The 25,418-nt window shown below is 42.9% G+C and overlaps 1 protein-coding gene across 6 annotated transcripts in view; it reads left to right on the forward strand.

Moving 5' to 3' along the window:
* The window catches only part of zswim8 (zinc finger, SWIM-type containing 8), a 41,725-nt gene extending 18,865 nt beyond the window's left edge, over positions 1-22,860 (forward strand). Inside the window, exons 8-28 of one of the 6 annotated variants that reach the window (XM_046070242.1) lie at positions 765-966; positions 1,211-1,386; positions 1,597-2,911; positions 4,037-4,168; positions 4,338-4,517; positions 5,984-6,167; positions 6,539-6,646; positions 6,773-6,897; positions 7,334-7,655; positions 8,681-8,836; positions 9,052-9,274; positions 9,683-9,730; positions 10,405-10,694; positions 10,793-11,016; positions 12,304-12,459; positions 13,505-14,002; positions 15,456-15,633; positions 15,979-16,149; positions 16,249-16,368; positions 18,723-18,901; positions 20,205-22,860. In XM_046070242.1, coding sequence (XP_045926198.1) covers positions 765-966; positions 1,211-1,386; positions 1,597-2,911; positions 4,037-4,168; positions 4,338-4,517; positions 5,984-6,167; positions 6,539-6,646; positions 6,773-6,897; positions 7,334-7,655; positions 8,681-8,836; positions 9,052-9,274; positions 9,683-9,730; positions 10,405-10,694; positions 10,793-11,016; positions 12,304-12,459; positions 13,505-14,002; positions 15,456-15,633; positions 15,979-16,149; positions 16,249-16,368; positions 18,723-18,901; positions 20,205-20,408 — 5,191 coding nt within the window. In that variant the 3' untranslated portion in view covers positions 20,409-22,860. The remainder of the gene's footprint in view (positions 1-764; positions 967-1,210; positions 1,387-1,596; positions 2,912-4,036; positions 4,169-4,337; positions 4,518-5,983; positions 6,168-6,538; positions 6,647-6,772; positions 6,898-7,333; positions 7,656-8,680; positions 8,837-9,051; positions 9,275-9,682; positions 9,731-10,404; positions 10,695-10,792; positions 11,017-12,303; positions 12,460-13,504; positions 14,003-15,455; positions 15,634-15,978; positions 16,150-16,248; positions 16,369-18,722; positions 18,902-20,204) is intronic. The other 5 variants (XM_046070243.1, XM_046070245.1, XM_046070244.1 and 2 more) reach the window with 5 other exon arrangements.
* Positions 22,861-25,418: the final 2,558 nt, after the last annotated feature.

Genomic DNA, 25,418 nt, shown 5'->3' on the forward strand with positions numbered 1-25,418 from the left:
CATGCCTTGTTACCACTGTGCAGGCTGTGGTGGTGGTGTAATGGTGTGGGGGATGTTTTCTTGGCACACTTTAGGCCCCTTAGTGCCAATTGGGCATGGTTTAAATGCCACGGCCTATCTGAGCATTGTTTCTGACCATGTCCATCCCTTTATGGCCACCATGTACCCATCCTCTGATGGCTACTTCCAGCAGGATAATGCACCATGTCACAAAGCTCCAATCATTTCAAATTGGTTTCTTGAACATGACAATGAGTTCACTGTACTAAAATGGCCCCCACAGTCACCAGATCTCAACCCAATAGAGCATCTTTGGGATGTGGTGGAACGGGAGCTTCGTGCCCTGGATGTGCATCCCACAAATCTCCATCAACTGCAAGATGCTATCCTATCAATATGGGCCAACATTTCTAAAGAATGCTTTCAGCACCTTGTTGAATCAATGCCACGTAGAATTAAGGCAGTTCTGAAGGCGAAAGGGGGTCAAACACAGTATTAGTGTGGTGTTCCTAATAATCCTTTAGGTGAGTGTAGCTCATACCTCTGTGTAGTAGAGCTCCAGTGTTGCTTAGAACTGTTTAAAAATATGAAATATAGCTTTACCCTCATGCTGGGTGACACATTCTTCATTTTGAGTATTTTGTGTACTTAATCCTTACTTTATTTTTACTCTATTTTAATTTCACTCCCTCTTTCTTTCTGATTGATGTACAATACATTAGTAATACTTGACTAAAATCAATGGTGTGTGTGTTAAACCATAGTGATGTAAACTCCATGTACCTGTCGTCCACGGAGCCACCAGCCGCCGCTGAATGGGCGTGTCTGCTGCGACCTCTGAGGGGCAGAGAGCCAGAAGGCATCTGGAACCTTCTGTCCATCGTCAGGGAGATGTTCAAGAGACGAGACAGCAACGCTGCCCCGCTTCTTGAGATCCTCACTGAGCAGTGCCTCACCTACGAACAGGTACCTCCTCAACATGACAAAAGATCTGGCCGCTGGAAGTAAACCACTGCAAAGATTAAAAACCTACACATGAGCATGTTGGTGTTAATGTAGCGGGAAAAGTTGCTGTAGACATGGGAGAGGACCTAAACCTCCCTCACATATTCATTTTAAATGCTTTAAAATTTAAGTACATGTTCCATACTGCACATTCTTCGACACACACGCTTTCACACACCTCACTGAGTTGTCTGTGTGTGTTCAGATCATCAGCTGGTGGTACAGTGTTCGGACCTCAGCGTCCCACAGCAGTGCCAGTGGCCATACGGGGCGCAGCAATGGCCAGTCAGAGGTGGCGGCTCATGCCTGTGCCAGCATGTGTGACGAGATGGTGGTGCTCTGGAGGCTGGCAGTGCTCGACCCCACTATGAGTCCCTGCAGGTCAGACCACTGACAGCAGGCTGCACACTGCTTATGGTTCTTCTTAAACTGTTACAGAATTTGGTCATGAAATATAATAAACTCCATGGTGGAGTTATGTAATATCACTACATTTATGACTTAAAATTTACTCTAATCTTAATGACATTGTCTAGTGAAATCGTTAAGTAGGGACTTGACGTTAAAAAGAAAACTTGTACTCTATTCCAGGCGCCTGGAACTGTCAGGCCAGCTGAAGCAGTGGCACCTGAAAGTTATAGAGATAGTGAAGCGAGGACAGCATCGCAAGTCCCTGGATAAACTGTTCCAGGGCTTCAAGCCCGCTGTGGAGTCCTGCTTTTTCAACTGGGAGGTGGCCTACCCGCTGGAGGGCATCACTTACTGCAGCGCTGATAAGAAGAGCGCCACATTCTGCTGGTCCAGGGCAGTGCAGCTCCAGAGAGGAGCCAAAGCTGCTGCAGGAGGGGGTGGAGAATCTTCTGAACCAGGGGGAGGGGTGAGAGTTGAAGGTGGAGCTGGGGGGGATTATAAAGGTAGAGGAAGTGGTCACTCGTCCCAACAGGAGGTGGCAGTGCGACCCAAGGAAACCATACTGACCAAGAGGAAGGGTCTGTCAGTGAGCGGAGGGGGAGGGATGCTGGTCCGTCTGGGAGGGAGCGTCTCTCTGTCCCTGGAAGACGGAGGAGGGAAGTGCATGTACAAAGGGCCAGGCTCCTCCTCTGGAGGGAAACTGAAACTGACACAGGGAGGTGGGAAGGGGGCATCTGTAGGAGGGCCCGGAGGAAGTGGAGGGCTAGGAGGTGGTAAGCATGCCAATGCCAAGCGGAGAACCAGCAGTGAAGACAGCTCCCTGGAGCCAGACCTGGCTGAGCTCAGCCTGGATGATGGCTGCAGTCTGGCTCTGGGGGCTGAGGCCAGCAACACTTTTGAGTTTCTCCCTCCACCGCCAGAGATGTTGCCCTCCCCAAGTCCACTGCTCCGAGACTCACGCAAGTACAGCAGCAGCAACGGGGGGGGCAAGATGTTTGAAACGAAGCATGTCGGCCATGCCTCAGCTGGACTTCCTGCTGCGGAGCCTGCTCCACCTTGTTTCCCTCCAAAAGAGACAGTGCCGGTTGTTATGGACATACCTGGTGCTGCAGAGCTGGCGGTGGAGCCTGTCCAGAACAGAGAGGAAGATGTAGACTCGGCAGGCAGTACCCAGCCTTCCACTTCCACCACTACGGCTAGATCAGGGACCACTCAACCGTCTGCCAAGCCACCGCGGAGCCGCAGAGAGGCGGCGTTTGCTGCACCAGCAGCAGGAAGCGGGGCAGCAGCTGTGGGTGGACTAGCTAACCAAGGAGCAGAGGCAGCAGGTGGTGCTGCAGGAGGAGAATCCGTGGGTGAGGATGACTATCAGGCATACTACCTGAGTGCTGCCTCAGAGGAGGGAGCAGACAGACAGCTGGCTGACAACCACCAGGAGGAGGAGCCAGACATCTTTGCAGGGATGAAACCGCTGGAGCAGGAGGGGCGCATGGAGGTAAGGAAGGAAGACCAAATGTTGTGCTGGTTCATTGTTCAGAACTTTGCAGCAGATCTTTACAGAAATGGATTAAAAATAGATAAAACTTGTACTTTACTCATGTCATTGAGCATAAAATATCCTATTCCCATTTTTTTAACACGCATAATAGAGCTTCATGCTATTTGGTCAGAATTGTAGTTACCAAAAGAAAAAATTTGAAATAAATTTCTACTTCGACAGTGCAGTGTTTTTGGTACAGACTGACAATGTCAGTACTGTAATTTTAGTGGCGCAATATCTGTGTGGGTGGGCACTAAAACAGCTTGACATTAGTTGCACACATAGTGCTGCAGTCAGAGGTGCCTGTTGGTAAGCTGTATTTTTGACAGTCTGGTCACTTGGCATCACCACATCGGGACCCATGAAAGAGAGACACCTTCTAATCTGCTAGCTAATGCTAGCAGATTACAGGCTGCCACATCTTACTATCAGACCCAAACCCATTCACAAAAAAACTAAGTAATTACACTGTTAACCAATTGCAGGTGGACTACAATGGAGGACAATGAACAGAACTGAAGAAACTTCTAAATAGTGAGTGCAGGCCTGTATTTTAGAACTTAAAGTTCTAAAATACAGGCCTGCACTCACTAATGACTGACATTAAGTGCAGGACTTTTGGGTGACAAACCTAACACACTGCCGGTGTGGCAGTTTGGATTTGTATTGTTGCATACTGCTGCCTTCATTTACATCCTCCAAGTAACTGGTTTAGATCATTACGTTAAAGTTGAACTCACTTGTTGCTTGCCTTTAGTTGTGTTAGTGTCCACCTGTCTTTACAGCAAAGCTTGTGAATAAAATGTTAAAATGAAGTACTGCCAAAACTACAAAATTAAGATGCAGGCTGTAAAAAAAAAAAAAAAGAAAAAAAAAAAAGAAAAAAATAAATCAGGAATTTTCTATAAGTGAACAGAATGTTACTTTTCAATCAAAGTGCTAGCTCATTATAGATCTTACTGAGTGACATACAGTGGCTTTAATTTTTACTTTTTTTACAAAAATACTTTCAGACTCAGCACAGATGTCAAAACCCCAGTACTCTTACTGACCTTAATACTGGGGTGTGTGTGTGTGCAGGTGCTGTTTGCTTGTGCAGAGGCTCTACATGCTCATGGCTACAGTAATGAGGCATGCCGGCTAGCTGTGGAGCTGGCCACAGACCTGTTAGCCAACCCTCCAGATCTGAAAGTGGAGCAGCCGCAGACTAAGGTAGATACAGTCAGATAAGTCCCGGCAGCCTGGAACACATTCTCCGATTACCTTTGACTTGTCTTCTCTACTTCTGTTGTTCAGTCTTAATGTTCTAAACTAAAAAGTACAATTAAAGTTTAGTTTCATGTCCTGATGTCATCGTTATTTCCCTGGTTGCTGGATTTAGGGTAAGAAGAGCAAGGTGTCAACCACCCGTCAGACGCAGGTAGCCACTAACACACTGTCCAAAGCCGCCTTCCTCCTCACTGTCCTCAGTGAACGACTGGAGCTCCACAACCTGGCCTTCAGCACCGGCATGTTCTCCCTGGAACTCCAGAGACCACCGGCATCAACCAAAGCTCTGGAGGTCTTTCACTCTCACCTAATTGCGCACACACACACTGCATGCACAGAACAATCCTAAAAGTAAATTGCATTGAATGTTTGTAGAGTTACATTTATTGTTTCTATTATCAATTAATAATGCTGTAAAACACTGTGGCTTTAATGCAGTCTTTATTATCTAATTATATTCTGTTTATGCAGAAGTGTAAAAGTAAAATTTTGTGTATGCCAAGCACTGAGGAAAGGTTGAACCATCATTAGCATTTGAAGTCAGGATCTACTGGCTGCTGTGAGTGAGTGATAGGTCATTTGTTAAGAGGGTTTTTCCCCTCTAATCATTATGGCTCATTAAATCAAAGTCTCCTGAGGCCATGTAAATTGTTTAATCTATTGTCATTTCATGTAGGACTGCAAGTAACAATTATTTTCATTATTGATGAACCTGCCAGTTACTTTTTAAATTAATTGATTGATTGATTGCCTATGAAATTACAAAATGTTGTGGAAGAACACCAAACATAACTTCAAATGTCTTGTCCAAAAACACTAAAAACCCACAGATATTCAGTATACAACTACATAAAACAGAATAAAGCAACAAATCCTCACATTTGAGCGACTGGAACTAGATGGTGTTTGACATTTTTTCACACTTTTTGCTTGAAACGATTAATTGATTAACAAAATGGTAAAAATAGTATTCAAAAATTAGTAAACAAAAGTGAAACACACTGGGAGACATATTGCCTGGGCAAAATTGCCCTTCAGGTTTTCTGTGATGCAAAAAATGGATTATGCTAACTTTCATCTCTGCCTCCTTTTGACCACCAGCACACAATCAGATCTCTCCAAAATGTTGCATATCTATACTTTTCATTATATAGCTACAGTGCACAGATGAGAGAGAGAGATGAGGAATTGAAACAGTTCAGTGTTCATAGTTGGCTCCTTAACCCCAGAGGCCACCGGGGTGCCTCAGCAACAAATATCAAAACCCCATACAGATATGTAAGTGGCCAGACAATTGCTTTCTCATTGACTGAAAAAAATGATGCTAGTAATGATGAAAATGAAGAGTGCCACGTGGGTTGTTGTTGTTGTTTTTTTCTTGTTTTTATTCCACCCTAGGTCTGCCCATATCAAATAATTTTCCCCAGCCACAAATTAAGAACTAAATGATTTCTTATCCATGACAAGCAGGTTAGCCACAAAAGAGAACTGATGCAGGCCCAGTGCACTGGATAGTGTTGTTTCAGTGAAGACAGAGCATATCGGCGTGTCACTCTGAGTAGGAGTGTCTGCCAAATGCTATAAATGTAGATAGACACAGAGTGGTCATTTTGGGGAGGGTGTCCTTATTCCTGTATAAACCTCATGTATGTCTATTGTATATGTCGTATCCGAACTATGAATATATGCTGATAGAATGTGGAGAGGTGAACATGTACACACACACACATACTGATGTTATCTCTGTGGGTCTACCAGGTGAAGCTGGCCTACCAGGAGTCGGAGGTGGTGGCTCTGTTGAAGAAGATTCCTTTGGGCCTGGTGGAGATGTCAGCCATCAGAGAGAGAGCCGAGCAGCTCAGAGACGGAAACTTCTGTGATTACAGACCTGTGCTGCCTCTGATGCTAGCCAGCTTCATCTTTGATGTACTGTGTACCCCAGGTAAGCACCAGTTACTGTTTGATGGTTGGAGTTAAAATGTTGAATTGTTTCTGTCCTTCCTAGTTTTAAGATTGTCAGTTGAGATACAGACAGGATGTGTTATTCCACCTTGCGTCCCAAACAAGTTTTTATAACCTAATGCAAATTATGTTTGACAAGATTATTTTGACAATAATATAAGATCTAATCATCAAATTAAATAATTCTGACTTTTTGCATGTGTTAGCCTGTGTATGTGTTCTTTGGAGTATACTTCCTGCCTGAAGGGTCAACTGAAAGTGACTGAAGAAGTATTACTGTTATTTGGCTAAACTGTGATATTTAAATGGGAACTTCAAGAATTAACATCCCTTTCACTTTTCTCCATATTGTTTGTGCAGTTGTGTCCCCAACGGGATCCCGTCCGCCAAGCCGCAACCGTAACAACGAGATGCCTGGCGATGAGGAGCTGGGCTTCGAGGCTGCTGTCGCCGCACTCGGTAAATTTATTCTTGTCCCGTTCCTTAATTTCTCTCAGTTTCTGTTTCTCAGTGTCTCTTTTTCTGTCCTCACCGCTTGTCTCACACCCCACAACTTTATCTATACTGCCCACTGTCTGTCTGCAGGTATGAAGACCACAGTAAGTGAGGCGGAGCATCCTCTGCTGTGTGAAGGAACTAGACGGGTGAAGGGTGACCTGGCTCTGGCTCTCATGATCACCTATAAGGATGACCAGAGCAAGCTCAAGAAGGTAGCCGTCTCTCCTGTCATGCCATCATTTTGACCATTTGATAAGAAAATGGTGGCTTTTTTTTCCAAGTAAAGCTAGATTGCTGTGCCGGGCAGATCAAAAACTATTTTGCCTGAGGGGAAAACTGATTTCTTCATGCTGTAGCAGAGGCGAGGCAGATGACTGGCTTTGGAAATAGAATGAGAAAAAGACTGTGCCTGGAGAAAGCTGTTGTTAAATGTTTTTCACAGTTCGACTTCATTGATGATTATGATTTTGGTGACAAAAACTTCATTAAAACTTGACAGAACAATAACCAACTGTGATTTGGTGGAAATAAACCCTTAATTCAGCGACTTAGATGTTAAAATATTCTGGCTCTACCCCAGGGGTAACCAAACTAACTAACACTTTTCTTTCACTTCACTTTCCTCTGCCCCACCCCCCCCACCCCCAGATACTGGATAAGTTGTTGGACAGGGAGAGTCAGACCCACAAGCCCCAGACCCTGAGCTCCTTCTACTCCAGCAAGCCAGCAGCTGGCAGCCAGCGCAGCCCATCCAAACACACTGCCTCTGGACACAGTGGGGTGAGCGGGGCCACCGGGGGTGTCTGCAAACACACACCCTCCTCTTCGTCTGCGACCACTGTAGCGGCCTCGTCTTCCAGCTCTTCCTCTGCCGTGGCACTGGCTGGTGAAGAGGTGGCTCATCAGGCTGAACTGAACCCAGTGCAGAACAGTTCAGCAGGGGAAGGTCCTGCTGAGACCAGGCAGCATGGTGAGAACCCCATCCCCTCTCTGCCGTGTCTTATTATACTGCAGAACATCCACAGCAGCTTCATGTTTTTCACTATAAAGTAATAAGTAGTAACAGGTAATACTGTAGTAGTAGTAGTCCATCCATCCATCCATCGTCAACCGCTTATCCTGCGTACAGGGTCGCGGGGGGCTCGAGCCAATCCCAGCTTAGTAGTAGTATTTATTATTATTCTTACATAAAAGACTAAACAAGTAGTTTAGTAGTACGGAATGCATTCTTTGAACACAGATGCCGTAAAATGTTCTGTATTGATTCAATTCTTGTTCAAGTACAAAAGTTCCCACCCCTCCACCACGTCATTACCATTGTTATTATAGTTAACAATAGCAATGATGATGATGATGACAACAACAATGATTATTGTTGTTATTGTAATTAACAATATTAACTACAGCACAAGGATGAAATAATCCAACAGTATATTAAGATAAAAAAAATAATGACAAAAACAAACAAATAAAACATATTAGAAAGAATCCCAAGTAAAGTGATCCTGACTACAGAAGCCTGCTCACCTTTAGTCTTGAACAAGGATTGAGGATCAGTCAGAAGTGGGGCTGGGCGATATAGCCAAAAATGTGATCATGATAAAAAGAAAAATCATAAGTAAAAAAATAAATAAATAAATGTCCCTTTTCCTCAACAAAATATCTTAAAAAATGAAGTGCTAATTTGTTTGTGATGCAAATTAATTCAATCAAACGTTTATTGAACATTTTGTTGTATTGTGAGGAAAACTATATCGTGATAATTATCATTATTGTTGTATTGGCCTGCCCTAGTCTGAAGGGCTAATATGATCTTGTCTTACCTTACCTAATGTTAATATCATGGCCAAGATTGCTGTGTTGTAGCAGTAGTCAGTGAGAGATTCAGATTTTGGATTTACATTTCTGAAATATCATGTGCTACCATACTTCACTCTGTGAAAACACAGTAGGCTTTGATAGAGTTAGACCTCTGTTTGTTTTTTTTCCTTACAGTATCAGATGGGCCTCCGTCATCCAATGACCAGCAGAATGAAACAGCTCCATTTAAGCTGGAGGCCACTGTGCCCAGTCGGCTGGCGCTGGGGACCCGCTGTGGATACAGCCAGCGTTGCTGGGGCTCACCTGTCAGGCAGAAGAAGAAGCACACCGGTATGTGCAGATTGTTTAAACAGATCAGATTTTACACTGGTACCTCCACTTTTCAGAGAATCACCTTAACTTTTATCCACACTGTAAGACAGGCAGTGTTTATTTGTAGCCTGGGTCAGATACATGGTATTTCCTGATAGCGTACATACAGTGAGTTTTTAATCCAAAACTGAACCATGTACTGAAAGAGCTTCACATACATGTTGTTTGGACAGGCATGGCGAGTATCGACAGCAGTGCTCCGGAGACAACCTCAGACAGTTCGCCCACTCTCAGCCGGCGGCCGCTCCGGGGCGGCTGGGCAGCAACCTCCTGGGGGCGGGGCCAGGACAGTGACAGCATCAGCAGTTCATCGTCTGATTCCCTGGGCTCCTCCTCCTCCAGCGGCTCTCGCAGGGCAGGGGGCGGGGCCAGGGCCAAGAGCACAGACACCAGCAGGTAAACAGACTTCCTCCTCATCAGGTCACTAAGACAAGTAAAAGCACACTAGCTGGGTTACTGAAATGACCAACAAGAAAAGATTGAATTAAAAAAGAACAAATGCTGCCTGTTAACAGAGTCTACTGGTGACTGATTCCTCATCAGGTGGAAGTGAACTCCCAGCAACCTGTGGTCAGCAGCAGACTATTTTATAAAGGAGGCCAAAGCTGGGTTTATACTTGACACAAGGGGTCCTGCTGTAGATACCTACAGTGTAGACTCTTTATTTACAGTTCAGTGTCTTATTTGACCTGTTTATGCCAAAACAACTGACAGATATATCATACATGATCAGGCCATATCCTGATTTCATCATATCCGCCACAGTAACTGTGTTTACATTCTTTGATTGACTTTGTGATACAGAGCGGTGGTGGGCTATGAACATACTTATAGAACTGGAGTCACATCCAGGTAACTTCTACTTCTCCTTGTCTCATTACTTCTTTCATTTACGGGGATAGAGAGCGGGGGTCGCAGTGAGAAGAAGGCTTGCAATGGAAATGTATTTGCCAGATGTGTGTTACTGAAAAAGAAAATGTTACTAAGCCTTTCTTCAACTGCCGTAACGTCGTCTTCACTCCCAACAACCTCCTCCAGCATCATCAGCATTTGTATGAGAAAACACTACCCAACTCTATCTGTAGCATAACTGCTTTGTACAACTATAAATCCACCTCAAGAAAAGTCAGACTTGTCAGTCTTGGAAAGGGACATAAGGGTTGCCGTATGATGGAAATTATTTTAAATACTAGCTTCAGATGGCTGTCTGCTGCTCTTATACTTTCAGTTAATTGTTGAATTTTATGTCCAGTTACCTGACATTTAAAGGAAGCAAATAATGAAAATAAAACTTTTTTACTAGTCAAATAAGACAGCATTACATGACAAACAAGAGGGCAGCAGAAAATACAAACACAAAGAGGCCTACAATAAGTATGAGAACAGTACAGACTAGAGTAGAACCAGACAAGCCTGGAAAGGTCATTTTCCTGAAAACAAAACTGTTTTACAGTAGATCTGTTTATCTACATTTGAAAAAACTGAGATGAATTCTGATTAACACGTCCACATTTCCCCACATTCAGGTACAAAGGGCGACGTCCAGAGTGCCACGCCCCCCACGTGCCCAACCAGCCATCAGAGGCAGCAGCCCATTTTTACTTTGAGCTGGCCAAGACGGTGCTGATCAAAGCTGGAGGGAACTCCTCCACCTCCATTTTCACCCAGCCCTCAGCCAGTGGGGGCCACCAGGGGCCCCACAGAAACTTGCACCTGTGTGCCTTTGAGATTGGCCTGTATGCTCTTGGCCTCCACAACTTTGTCTCACCCAACTGGCTGTCCAGGACCTACTCCTCCCATGTGTCTTGGATCACTGGTGAGGGGCGGTGTGTGTGCGTGCGAGAAAAAGAGTTGCAGATCAGAAACATGAAGACTTTCAAATGCACTGACTAAACCTCCCTCTCTTTCTCTCAGGCCAGGCCATGGAGATCGGCAGTGCTGCCCTCAACATTTTGGTGGAGTGTTGGGACGGTCACCTCACCCCTCCGGAGGTGGCATCCCTGGCTGACCGAGCATCTCGGGCCCGGGACCCCAACATGGTTCGGGCGGCGGCAGAGCTGGCCCTGAGTTGCCTGCCTCACGCTCACGCCCTTAATCCTAATGAAATCCAGAGAGCCCTGGTGCAATGCAAAGAGCAGGTACTGTGGGAGTGGGTTTACCGTTCCGAGTAATTGATGAGCCTGTTGCTGAACACGGCAGAACGTGTTGCTGAATGTGTATTCAAGTGTGATTGGTCTCACATGACAGGAGAATAGCTTGTTTTTTGTCAATGTGAAACATCTTGTCAGTTTATTAGGTCAGTATCAGATTAACTGGGTATCTGTAGTGTACGCCAGTGGCAAAACCTTTTGTTGTTTTTATACCAAAATGGCCGTAGCCAGAGGCTTTATGTTTTCTGGTTGTCCGTCCGTCCCATTCTCGTAAACACGAGATCTTGTGAACACCTGGAAGGAATTTTAGATACGGTTTCAGATACGGTGATGAACTGATTAAAAGGTCACTGTGACCTCAAAAAACATGTTTTTGGCCATAACTTAAGAATCGATGTAGTAAGTAAGTAATTCTAACATCATTTCACACATTAGTCTAATAGGTTAAAATAATGAAGTGATAACATTTTATATCAAAAAGACCAAAGGTCAACTACACTGTGACATCATAAAACCCCACCCCAAAACATCTGAAACCCCCACAATGACAACGACACAATGAGTAAACAGTGACTAGCACAGTACGGGCTTTCCTCCATCTCGTCCATTCTGCCTTTTCTTTGAGCCATCGTAATCACGTGACTGCAAACAGCGTATTGGAGCGTGAGTTAGGGGTGTCCTCACTTTTGTTACCAGCAGTTTAGACATTAATGGCTGTGTGATGTGTTATTTTGAGGGGACAGCAAATTTACACTGTTATACAAGCTGTACACTCACTACTTTACATAGCAAAGTGTCATTTCTTCAGTGTTGTCACATGAAAAGATAGAATCAGATATTTACAAAAATGTGAGAGGTGTACTCACTTTTGTGAGATACTGTATGTATCATCCGTGTAGTGTTAACTTCCATTTAGCCAAAAATACACTTTATACCTTTTAATTCAATTCCTTCCAAGTATTTACTACATTTATAATATGAGTCTGGACGACATGGATGGAAACTGCAATTTGACCAGTTGGTGGAGCCAATTAACAATGGCGCGGTAATTCTCATTTATGTTAGTGAAGGTGTGATATCTACTACAAAGTGTTGGTATGTGTGAGGTGTGAACAGGGAAATGTTAGGATGCATGATGGAAGAAAAGAGAGGGAAAATAAAATAAATGAAAGGAAACTCAGGATGATGATGGTAGTAGTAGTAAAAATCATGAGAAAAATTTCAAAAAAGAGGAAACATTTTGAATTGAAGTCTGACTGAGTTAATTTTCATTAGAATGGAATCCAAGGGGGAAAAGCAGAGACACAGGTTCACTCAGTAATAAGCAGCAGCTGCCCACCACATGGCAGGTTCCACCCCCCTCAGGCCAACAGCATCAACACGGCCGTTCTTAAAATTGGAAGAAAAGGGCTAAAATCATCACTCATTCAGGTAAGGGTATCTGTAGAGTATAAAAACAGTAAATAGAACTTCTCAAAAAATTGTTTTCTAGTTAGTTTTCAAAACTGAATTAATGTTTTATATTCAGACTTTTAAAACAGATTTGAGTTTTGTCAGATTTTAACATTTAGACGAACAAAACTTCAAATAGTGGTGGCAGAATAAAATACCATTTCAGCTCAGGAACGCAAACAAGCCAAGTTTCACACGACACAACATGTGTGGCTTGATACCATTGACTGACCTGTGAGAAGGAAATGGAGAGATATATAGTGGTTGAATCAGTGCTTGTTCGCTCTCCCTGCAGAGTGTCAGGAAGTTAAATCTGACGTTAAGAACTGAATTTGAAATAACTTCTGGCACCACAATACAACCTTGAATTTAGTCAGCTGAATCGTTTGCTAATTTCAGAGTGGGATTAAATTGCAAATACATAATCCAAGTTGCAGATGCATACTGTTGCACATGTTTGTTGTTGTTGTTATTAAAGTCTTTAAAATCACATCTGAAAAGGTGTTTAGCGGATATATGGGATGAATGTCAAGTCATATTTCAGAACTGAAAAATGTTTCGAAAGGGTGAATCTGGGTTTGAAAGTTTGAAATCTAATTAAGCTTTTGCAACTTTTGAAGGCTTACATACAGTATGATATTTATACTTCAAATATCTGTAAACATGATTTTGTATTTGAGTTTTCCTCCTTCACAAGCGCATCAGTCTTTTAACAGTGCTTCTCTTTATATGTTTTCATTTTTTCAGCCTGTCAAAACATTATGCAAGCCTTCAGAACTCAGTTTAAAACTTGCCAAACTTTCTATTAGATGTCAAGGTTTCAAAGCTTTTTTTCTTTGTTTCGAAATATGAGATTGTATTCATTCCATACTGATGAAGAAATATGTGAAGACAATATATGATTTATTGTCTTTAAAAAAAAGTACATCAGTGATCCGTAGTGCTCTCCTCTTCACTAATCTTACATTTTCCGCTACCTAAACTCACTTCCCGTCTCTCCCCTTCTGGCCCTGTCCCCCTCCAGGACAATGTGATGCTGGAGAAGGCCTGCATGGCGGTAGAGGAAGCAGCCAAGGGTGGAGGTGTGTACCCTGAGGTTCTCTTTGAGGTGGCTCACCAGTGGTACTGGCTGTATGAGCAGTCAGTGGGCGGGGGCTCAGGCCAGCAGCGAGAGACCTCTGGGCGCTGTGGGGCCAACGGCGGTTCGGGCAGGAGGCTCCCAGAGTCCACCTGTGTTGTCCTCGACAGCGGAGCCAACATGGAGTCTCCGGGGATGGCAACAGTCACAGCCTCAGTCACTGCCGCAGCCGTCGTACCCGTCATCTCTGTGGGCTCCACCATCTACCAGTCCCATCCGATGCCCGGGCAGGCCATGGCTCACCCCCACAGCCAGGGCCTGCACCCGTACACCACCATCCAGGCCCATCTCCCCACCGTCTGCACCCCCCAGTACCTGGGACACCCTCTGCAGCACGTCCCCCGACCCACCGTCTTCCCCGTGTCTGGGGCTGCATATCCACAGGTCAGAAACCGTCTTCATACAGTCAGTGGGTTTGTTGTTGAATTTCCTTTTTTGTTAAGAAACAGCTAATTTGAGTGTCCACAACTAGAATTTGAAAGTACAGTTTTGATGCTGTCTTCACAACAAGACTCAAAACTACATACTGTAAATAGCTGCAGGCAGTCAGTGTACAAAATACATGTACATGTTTGAAAATACCAAACTCACTTGTTGTTTAGGGAAAACATTATGGGCTGCTACTAATGACTGTTTTCATCATCTATTAATGTGCTGTTTTTTAGATTGTAATTGATTGCTGGTTATCTCAGACGTGTAAGAGAGTAAACAGAGTCTCTAAGTTTTGGACTGTTTGTCCAACAAAGCAGTGAATGTCTGCTTGTACGGGGAGACTGTAATTTAAACTACAGATGGTGCGAATGCTGGATGTTGAAAAGCTGATGCTAAAGTGCATTGCTGGTGTAATTAGAGTGGAGGAGAAGCCGGAGGAGTATGAAGAGTTGGAAAAGGGGCAAAGCGATGAAGAATGCAAACCACAGTGTAAACAGTGAAAGGAGTTGAAATAGCACTGACAGTTAAAAATGTTAACATGTAAATAACACCTGCGTTGTTCTGCCTCCAAGCTGCTGTGAGATACAGTATGTAGCAGGAGTTTCACAGAAATGTCAATCAAGTGGTTGGTAAACACCAGAGGAGCAGTCTAATCAGCACGTCTCAGTCAGCTGCGTGTTTCCACTAGAGATGCACCGAGTTTGATCTGCCGATTCCAATTTTCTTGCTTTCTAAGAACACAACTCGTATTTTGGATTGTTTTTAGCTTATGATTCCATTTTCACATGTGGAGGAGGCTTGTTGTCTATTGCCTGGCCTATCATTTACATTTACTCATTTAGCTGACGCTTTTATCCAAAGCGACTTACAGTTGCTATACATGTCAGAGGTCGCATGCCTCTGGAGCAACAAGGAGTTAAGTGTCTTGCAGTGGGAACTGAAGCCAGGTCTCCCACACTAGCAGGGTGGCCCTCACCACCCCCAATGTTGTCTTACCTGGTCTTATCGTGTCTGCATCGTGTCTTCTAACGTAATACCAGATAATGTCTCTCTGTGTTTCTCTGCAAAATGCTAAAATCAGTCCTAAATAAATCCTACTTTAGGATTAATTAATGAATTGAGAAAATAAGGGCCGATGAATTGATAATGAAAACATGAAATTTAAAAAATGTACTTGAAACTTGCCTAACAATTTTATAACTGTAGATGGTGGCTTTTATCACTAGTGGAAAAGCCCATAGAGTTACTTGGTATCCTATTATAAGACATACAGATGAGTCCTTACATGTGAAATAAATATTGTTTGTGCCACACACACATTCTCACACTTTTATTCTTCATGGTGGTGGTATGTGGCAGGTGACACAAGCTAATTGTGTGTGTGTGTGTGTGTGTGTCCCCTCAGGGAATGCACCCAGCCTTCATCGGTGCCCAGTACCCGTTCTCAGTGGCCACTGGCCCTCAGCCACCTATGGCAGCCACAGCTGTGACCTTCCCTGGCGTCCCAGTACCGTCCATGACTCAGATCGCCGTCCATCCCTACCACACTGAGACGGGCCTGCCCCTCAGCACCACTGTAGCAGGTCAGGATGACACACAAGTGTGTTTCTCTGCAGTTTCCTGTGTCTGTGTGTGTTTCAGCTGCCATTTTCACAAGTTTGAAAATAGGTCCCTCCTCTTCTGCTACGTAGCAAAGATAGCGACCATTGAGGGTGAGAAGTGTCCAGCGTTCCACACTCTATGAGTACACCATCAGGGTTCTCAGAGTGCCCTGCATTTTGCCTTAATTATCAGTGTGAATGCAAGTGTAACTACGGACAAATGTAAATTCTAGCTTAGAGATTGTACGTTGGTAAATGTTACAGGACCTCGGGGTGGGTTTATTTGTTTCGGTCGGCGCTAAACAGTATGATGTGCCTGTTTTACAGTAGGCAGCGTCCACACGGGCCCCACCATCCAGGCCATACAGGGAGCATCTCTGCCCTCCCTCTCCTCCCAGCCTGGCTCATTGGTCACTCCTTTCCCAGCAGAGGACGAGCAGCACAGCCAGCCAATCAGCCAACAGGGCCTGCACTACCTGCATTCTGCCTACAGAGTTGGTGAGGAGTTTCAGTCCAGTGAATATATTTTATTTTAACCAATGTGCTTATAGTACAGTAAATGAACTGAACAAATCTCTCTTGTTCTTTTGTACGAAGGCATGCTGGCGTTGGAGATGCTGGGCAGGAGGGCACACAATGACCACCCCAACAACTTCTCCAGGAGTCCACCTTACACTGAGGATGTCAAATGGTTGCTAGGACTGGCTGCAAGACTAGGTGAGCCTGCCTTGTTAAGGCATCTGGTACATTCTATCAACAGGGCTAGAAAGTCTCTCTGCTGTAGCTAGTAGCAGACAAACTGCAATGACAGTGAGCAAAGGAAGAACTGATGTTAGTTTTAATGACTGTCGCACCATGAACAGCAGGCAGAGGCGACTGTGGACTGGACACAGTGCTGTGCTGACATACACCCATTTGTCATAGCGGCTATTTATAGCAGAGGCAACTACCTCCGTTGAATCAACGACTTCACAGCAAAACTCACATATGGGGCCTTCACAACTAAGCATAAATTATGTACATTTCCATAAATTTAGCAATATAATCATGTATAATGACAATAACTCAACTTAATTCTGTCACTTCAGATGGATGTGTTAGGGATGCACCAAATGTTCGCCGGCCGAAATTAATCAGCCGAAAATAGCAAAAAAAAAGCACATCCGGTGTTCGGCCTAATAAGTCAAAAGACCGAAGAAATTTTACAGAACAAATACGTTGACATTGAGCATTTTAAAGGGTCCGAGAAAGATGCAAAAATGACCGTTTGCAGACACTGTTCTGCTGAATTGTCTCTTAGCACATCCAGTCAATCTGTGGCTGACTTCTTAGAAAAAGCAACAAACGTTTGACCCGCTTTGAGTGTTTCTGTTACTTGTTTGTGAGAAGGCGATTAAGCTAGCCGCACCTAAATTTGGAGTAATACATTATTAAATCCACTGAAAAGGACCAGAGCGAGCTGACAGGCAGGTTAGCGACTTTATCCTGTCAGTTTGTCTCTTTACAAAGACAAGTGTTGCAGTATGAGAGTCCTACCTGAAGGGAGGCTGTGAAGTCTTCATGTTACGCCGTACGAGAACCACATACATTATTTATCAAATTAGGTCGGACTTGAGGATACACGTGACAACGTCCAGTTTTCAAAATAAGGCGTCTATACAGGATGGAAATAAGATTAATTGGATTATATTCACAGAAAGTATAAAACATGTGTCCATTAAAAGTGAATAGACACATGTAATTTACTTTACTGGACCCTCTCGGGCCCCGGACCCACACACCATAGTCTCTCCAAATCCTGTGGGAAACACTGGGTAAAAAGCACATTCTGATTTAATTTAAATGCAATGGTAAAAAAAGGCAAAATAAATGGGGAAAAAATGGGAAAATGTTCCTGTTCCAGCCAAACTGTATCTTGTAGTAACAACATAATAAGATGGCGATAGCTACATTTGAAGTACGGTACAGTAACCATGCCACTCACCGAGTTTTTCCCAACACAGTATTAAGGGATTCTGTTCACTGATACACTTCAGGCTTTTAATTTAAATGCATACAGGAAGTATAGAGTTTGTATTAGCTGCATAATAATGTAACAAAAATGTATCAGGGAAATGGGTGCAAATGGGGCGGCTGTGGCTCAGGAGGTAGAGCGGGTTGGCTGTTAATCGGAAGGTCGGCGGTTCAATCCCTGGCTCCCCCTGGTTGCGTGTCGAAGTGTCCTTGGGCAAGAAACTGAACCCCGATTTGCCTGTATGAATGAGTGTGAATGCTAGTTTCCGTGTGACTGAGTGTGACTGGTGAATGCAGATGTAGTGTAAAAGCGCTTTGAGTGGTCGAAAAGACTAGAAAGGCGCTATACAAGTACAGAGCGTTTACATTTACAAATCAGAAAGGCTTCATAGTAAAATAATACTTACCAAACAGAGGAATTTGAAACAAAGACCTGCTCATGCTGCTGCACATAGATTTGTTCTAAAGGGCTTGATCTAAAACTGTCATGGAGGACAACCTAATCTAACCAAAAAGCCATGTTTCCATCCAAGCATTTCTATTAGAATTATCTAGTTAGATAAACTGGATGAAAATGTCAAAATACGACACAACTTCCACAGTATCACTAAAAGGGTTTACGCTCGCTTCAGGAGGTTTTTGTCCTTCTGTTGTGAAAGAGTTTATCCGACAAATAGCTGTGTAAAAAAAGGGGGTTTGTTGAATAAATAATGATAAGTGAATATTACATGACAGATGAGCTGTTTGGTCCAATTACATTGCGCAACAACTCTAAACTGGGTTTCAACAGAGGACTGTCTGTAAATGATCTGAGCTGCACCTGTACGGGGGCTCAGCTGTAAATAAAGAGACCAGTTATTGGCACCGCTCTGTTCTCACTCACTGATTGTATGTATGTGATCTCTATACTATGACTGTCTCATTTGACACTTCAGTCTGAATTGACACAAAATACAGTGTAGAAACTCACTCCTCTTCGTTAACCATCACTTCAGCTTCTATCTACATATCCGATCAGCGTCTTTCTCTTTCTTGTTTCTGCCTGTTCTCCCTGTCAGGAGTCAACTATGTGTACCAGTTCTGTGTCGGAGCAGCAAAAGGCGTCCTCAGTCCATTCGTCTTGCAGGAGATCATCATGGAGGCTCTACAGAGGCTGAACCCCGCCCACATCCACGCCCACCTCCGAACACCTGCTTTTCACCAGCTCGTCCAGCGCTGCCAACAGGCCTACCTGCAGGTACGACACGTCTGCATCTACGCTGCAGCCCTGGCTGCATTCATTAAGGGGTAGACGGACAGACACCAGTGCAGTTTGATCAGCAGAACAATCAGCCCGCAAATGTCAGTAAACAAATCCTGGTTTATACAACATCCCAGCTGGTGAGTCATGTATGGTTGGCTGCAGTCGACATTTTCCCCAGGTGGTCCTTGCTTTGCTCTGTCTTTGTCTCCTACCAGAAAAGCAAAGAACAGTGCTTAGTTGTCTGTCCACCCAAGTTGTCAATTGCATGTCCAGCCTATATTTGAATGTCAACAAATCAAGATATTAGTAATAATTAAAGCTGCAAGCAGTGTTAGACGGGCACTCGCGCTGTGATGTGCGTAGGGGCTTGCAGAGGGGCAGTATGTCATTAAGTGAATATTGGCTTCAGGGTGGGACTTTTATCCAACATGTATTGTTAAGTGCAGATCTGGCCATGTGCACTGAAGATATATATATATATATATATATATATATATATATATATATATATATATATATATATATATATATATATATATATATAAAACAACTTCCTGTTTGTTGGCAAATCATTAATTGTTCACGCCAGGCCAGGGTCACGGCCTTTGACGAAAACTCACAGATAGCACAATTTGTCATCGTCAGTACATTTTTGCACAGGTAAAAGTTGAAATTGATCAGATTAATTCTTTAGCAGGAGACGTTAAAGTACGGAGCCTGTAAAATGAGCAAAAAATTGCATTTTAAAATCAATATGGCCGACTTCCTGTTTGGTTTAAGGTATGGCTCCAAGAGGCTTTTCTGTAGGTCTGGAAATGATACATCTGCCACAAAAATGTTGTACATTTCAGTAAAACGTGGGCTGGGGGCTGCAGTTTAGGGGCTGCTTGCGAGCCATTCTGCCACTTCCGTGCACAAAAACCATATGACACGAAAATGTTCACCATGTTTGAATTTTGTGCAAAGTTTTGTGAGTTTTTGAGCAGGTTCAGGCCCCAAAATTGCGATTTAATTTGGGAAAAACAAAGAATTCCTTGCATTTCAATAGGGTCCTTGCACATTTTGTGCTCGAGCCCCAAATACTCATATTCACTCAAATTCACTCAAATTGGAAGCGCATGAGGAAGTGGGAGTAACCTTTTCAGGTAATAGGCTAAGTGAGCAGCTCCAGCTTCTGCCATGTCTGGATTCATTCTCCATTGTTTAATACATCTCATGTAGTGCTGCTCCGTCTCAGTGCTCTCTGATCGGTCCATTCAGGCTGCCTGTACAATCATACCTCTCTCTCTCTCTGCAGTATATCCACCACCGGCTCATCCACCTGACGCCTGCCGACTACGATGACTTCGTCAACATCATCCGCAGCGCTCGAGGTGCTTTCTGCCTGACACCTGTTGGTATGATGCAGTTTAACGACGTGCTGCAGAACCTGAAGAGAGGCAAGCAGACCAAGGAGCTGTGGCAGCGGATCTCCCTGGAGATGGCAACTTTCTCCCCCTGAGCAGCACGCTCGCGGCGAGAGTGTGCTAGGCCCGGACCTGGGCATGAGGAGTCCCATCCAGCGCCCACTCGGCCTCCAGCACTGCTACTGCCATTGCACTGAGCCGGCCACATTCATGCTGTCTGGTTGTGTCAGGGACCCTGCTCCCTGCAACGTGGACTCCAACACGTGACACAGGCAGTACAATCAGCTCCCATACCCCTGACCCGCAGAGACTTCCTTTTTTTGTGTGCGTTTGTCCTCCCACAGCTCAGAGGAGAAGCCGGGTCACCTTCCTGCTCTCCTCTGATCTTGACTGACTCCTCACTCTCATTTTATCATGGTTCATGTTTGTGTAACTGTGGAATTAAAGTGTACTCCTTCCTTTCTTTATCTAACTCGTCTTTTCCATTTCCCCCAAACTGAAGACATTGACGGGGATCTTTCACCCTCCATCCTCACTTCGTTTCCAGTGTTTTGTAGTTTTGTTTAGTTTCGTTTTGAATGAAACCACTGAGTGTGGGTCATTTTCATGCTGCAACATTCCTGTCCAGAGTGGTAGGTGCTGTGATGTCTCATTCACTAAAAGCTTGTCACTATGGATCTGAATCTTTGCAGAGTGGGAGAAAAGGAAGATTTGCAAGGAAGAAAAGGTTTAATATGAGAAATTATATTGTGAGTACAGGTGAGGATTTTTCAGTATTTTGTTTAATCTTTTTTGATACTTTGTATAGAATATGACATGTATGCAGAATGGAATGGGAAGAGAATGAGAGGATGTTAAAGGTGCTGTTGTTGTTGTGTGGGATCCAAATGTACATTTCAGCCTGCCTGAGGAGTGACATGAGCACAGCTCCAGACCAAAACCAGAGGCCACCTAACCACTGTGTGGCCAAGCAACACTTCGAACATCTGGATCAGTCTTTTGTTATGACTTGTCAGTTGGGCTGGGAATCGTTTTCAGTTTATCAGTTTTCTGATGAATTTTTTTCAGACCTCAGTAAAGCGACATATTTATATTGCTAAATATAAAAATTTTCTATATTAAAAAAAGCCGCCTTGCCATTTTACAAAATAAGCCAAGGTTGTCAAATTCCGTCTGTAATGCTGTCTTCACATAACTGTTCAATATCTCAGCTAAAATAAAGTAAATAAAACTAAATTAGAATTTACATCCAGTGATCAAAGAAGTTTTACATGAAAATAAATCAATCATTGGGTGCATCCAAGTTTTGATGGAGAGTAATGCAAACACACATCAGTGTGCACTCAAAAATACTGAGAGTCCATACCCAGCCCTCCTTTTCAGCATCCAACTGACTCGTTCAGATGCATAGACAGTCTCACATGCTTCCCATTAAATTGTTTAGGAAAGCACACTAACATTGTATGTTTGCCAAGCTGGTCACTTAGTCCCCATCCTTGTCTTTTCCTTGCACACATACAGTTAGAAGCCACTGTTGATAAAACATTTTATATATCTTATCTTTGTGTAGCTTGTCCAAGTGTATTTTTAGGTGAAGTATATTCTCCTCAGTGCGGTGCACCCAACAGGAATGAGCGTACTTCCCCTTGTGTACAACTATGATTGATTGCTTTGTCCCCCATCAGCCACAAAGGGGCAGTAGTTAAACCCTTACTGGTTTAAAAACCCAGTTGGACAAGCCACACAAAGCTGAAATGTATGCTTTGTCATAAGAGTATGGTTTGTTTTTACAAGAGAGAAAAGATGGTTGATCTAAGTAGCTGGTTTGGCTAATGTCTGCTTTTATTGGGAAGCATCTAGGACTGTCACACACAGTGGAATAGTCTGGATTGCCTTTTTTGGATCTTCTTCAGTTCACACTTTTGCGTGAATTTAGAGGCTCCTTGAGGTCTTTCCCAAAATCCACAGTATGCCGCTCACTTGTCTCTGTGAGTCTACAGCTGTGATTTTGTGATGCCACTACATTGACTCTGCAGACTGTCTCACACAGGGACAGTGAAGCTCACTGGTCTAAACACTATTAAAGGCCAGGACTTTGACACTGTGGCCCCTGAAATGAGAGAGAGCCGTGGGTTGGCTCTGGAAAGCGCTGCTGAGATGAGCTGTGTGATGCACACGAGTCCAAACATTCACTGGGCCCTGTCAGAAATCACACACATTGGTGTGTTTGATGGGCCCCTTTCTTCAGCGTGGTTAGCTCATAGACCATGGTGCTGTTACTTTAAGACATGTTGACTTTCCATCTCTGTCCAGGCAGCTGCTGTGGCTCTGAACCCACCTCTTTGACTGGCTCTGGACCTCACAGGTGAAGGTGACTTAGAAAATGTGCTGTGATATTTTTGTATTCCTCATAAAGCGTAGCTTGATTGAAAAGTTCTATATGTGCTGATTGCAAAAGGTTCTAATTTAGAGTGAAAAGAATAAAAAAAGATAAAAGCAATACTAAAAGTTTAGAGTTTACTTAATAAAGATGATTCAAAACACAAACTTGCTGTGAGTCATGGATGTTCTCATTCATTATTTCTACCACTGTCAAATGGTCAAATCACATATTATCCTGAGGCTGCCTGCACTCTCACTAGTGGCCACAAGAGGGATTTGTAAGATCATTTATCAGATCACTAGTCAGTCAGGACCAAACTCCAATTTTTTCCCCCAGTAGAACACCCCACATATTGGATGTCAGATATTTGGTTTTCCATATTTATGTTCTTACGAAGATGTTTTCATCAAAGCAGCAGCCATTAGGCTGTTTTGTGTTTTACCAATCAAATAAAAAAAATAATGGTTCTCTGCTGCTATTTTCCAAATGATTAAACCATGAAACTGGGAATTTATAAAATCTTACAAGTCATGTGTGTAAAAGTGCCAAACTGTTCAATGAAATGAAGATAAGATAAATAATGTATAACATATTTAACCAACTGAATAGAAATAACCCAGTCTCTAAACAGAACATTAATCTAATATTCTGCTAAACAAATTCTGTTCAGTGATGATGATGATGATCCATTAATCAGGAAGGAACATGAGGAACTCTCCAGAAAAGCCAGTAAGTGGACCTTGATTTTAAGAGCTTCGTGTCAAAGCATGAACATTTGTTTGGATGGATAATTCAGTCTCTAGATGATAAATAAGTGAAAGAGGCAAAAGTCAACATACATGAAAGATGTTTGGTACACAAAATGTTCAGATATGCATCACAGCATAAGTAAGAGTTAAATTAATATATTAATATTACTAAGAGAACAGTCTAGACCTGCTCTATATGAAATGTATAATGTTATTATTGGTGGCAGCTATATAAATAAAATTACTGATTATTGAATACGGCCAAAATAATATTAGCAAGAGCAGTGTTACGTGTTTTTCCCCTCAGACACAGTTCACACATCACACAGTATGAACCAGTGTAAGCATTTCAGTGACTCTTAAACTTCAGTGTTTCCTCCTCAGATTCAACACACACTCGTCTCTCCTCACAGTCTCTTGTTAGATTGGGATTTGGTGCTATTAACTGGAGATTTTATCACAAAATAATTACTTTGACGTCTCAATAAAACAAGTATTTTATATTTAGAAGTGCAAATGCATTTGTTTATTTAGCTTATTCTTTTTCTTATTCGGCTGGTGTGGCAAGGTAACAGGAATAGAGGGGGTAGGACCCAAATGCAGACGCCTGGGGGCTCGCTGGGCCAACAGGTACAAATAATGGATGACCATGAACAACATTAATAATTCAACAGGGGCCACTGGAACTCCATGGTGAGGCTGGACTGTTGGAACTGTCCAGAATCTTCAAGTTACCAGTAACTTACCACAAACCATTCAATACTTTAAGATCTCTGCTGGAAAATCTTACAGACAGGTAGCCCTGCAACTCCTTGTAGTTGGAAATGAACATAGTCTTATAATAACAACATTTTTATAATCAATAAAATTATGGAAGTATGTCAAAAAATTATTTTTAAAATGTTATTTCTAATCCAGTGGATTTTGTAATGCACAGAAACAATTCTACATATATTTTATGAATGTACTGGATTGATGTGGAACATGTATTTAATATGCTGTATGGCAAAAAGATTTATTTACAGAAAAGATAGTGTCAACTGGGCTCTGGGCTAAGATTATTTTAGAATTTTTAACTCAGGCTTTCTGTTACAAATGTGTAGGCTCCAAGCTGAGACAACCCTGATGACATTATAAGGGTTATCTCAAAATTACAATCTGGTTATGAAATTATAATCAGGTAAATTATATTCTGGTTGCTTTTTATAACATTGTAACACTTTAAAAAAAGAGAATGTTTAAGTTTTGACAGGTTATTTTCTTTCTTTAATTTTTTTTACCATCCAAATTTGACATTTGACAGTACAGTCGTTTTCTAGTTGAGAGTTATCTTTGTATCACCTACCGATATTGTTTACTGGAGGCCTATATATAATCTATTTAATGTTCCTATTTATTTGTGTTTGGTCATTGCAGAGCAGTAACAGAGCTTGACAGGTGGGCATCACCTACAGGTGAAACTCAAAAAATTTGCATATCGTGCAAAAGTTTATTTCTTTCAGTAATTCAACTTAAAAGCTGAAACTAATATATTATTGAATCATTACATGCAAAGTGAGATATTTCAAGCCTTTATTTGATATAATTTCGATGATTATGGCTTACAGCTTATGAAAACCTCAAATTCAAAAGCTCAGAAAATTTGAATATTGTGAAAAGGTTCAGTATTGTAGGCTCAAAGTGTCACACTCTAATCAGCTAATAAATCCAAAACACCTGCAAAGGGTTCCTGAGCCTTTAATTGGTCTCTCAGTCTGGTTTAGTGGAATTCACAATCATGGGGAAGACTGCTGACCTGACAGTTGTGCAGAAAACCATCACTTCAAAAAGTAATTGCAAAAGAAGTTGGATGTTCTCAAAGTGCTGTATCAAGGCACATTAATAGAAAGTTAAGTGGAAGAAAAAGGTGCACAAGCAGCAGGGATGACCGTAGCCTGGAGAGGATTGTCAGGAAAAGGCCATTCAAATGTGTG

This window comes from Micropterus dolomieu, linkage group LG15 (assembly GCF_021292245.1).
Source record: "Micropterus dolomieu isolate WLL.071019.BEF.003 ecotype Adirondacks linkage group LG15, ASM2129224v1, whole genome shotgun sequence".
Taxonomy (NCBI): Eukaryota; Metazoa; Chordata; class Actinopteri; order Centrarchiformes; family Centrarchidae; genus Micropterus; species Micropterus dolomieu.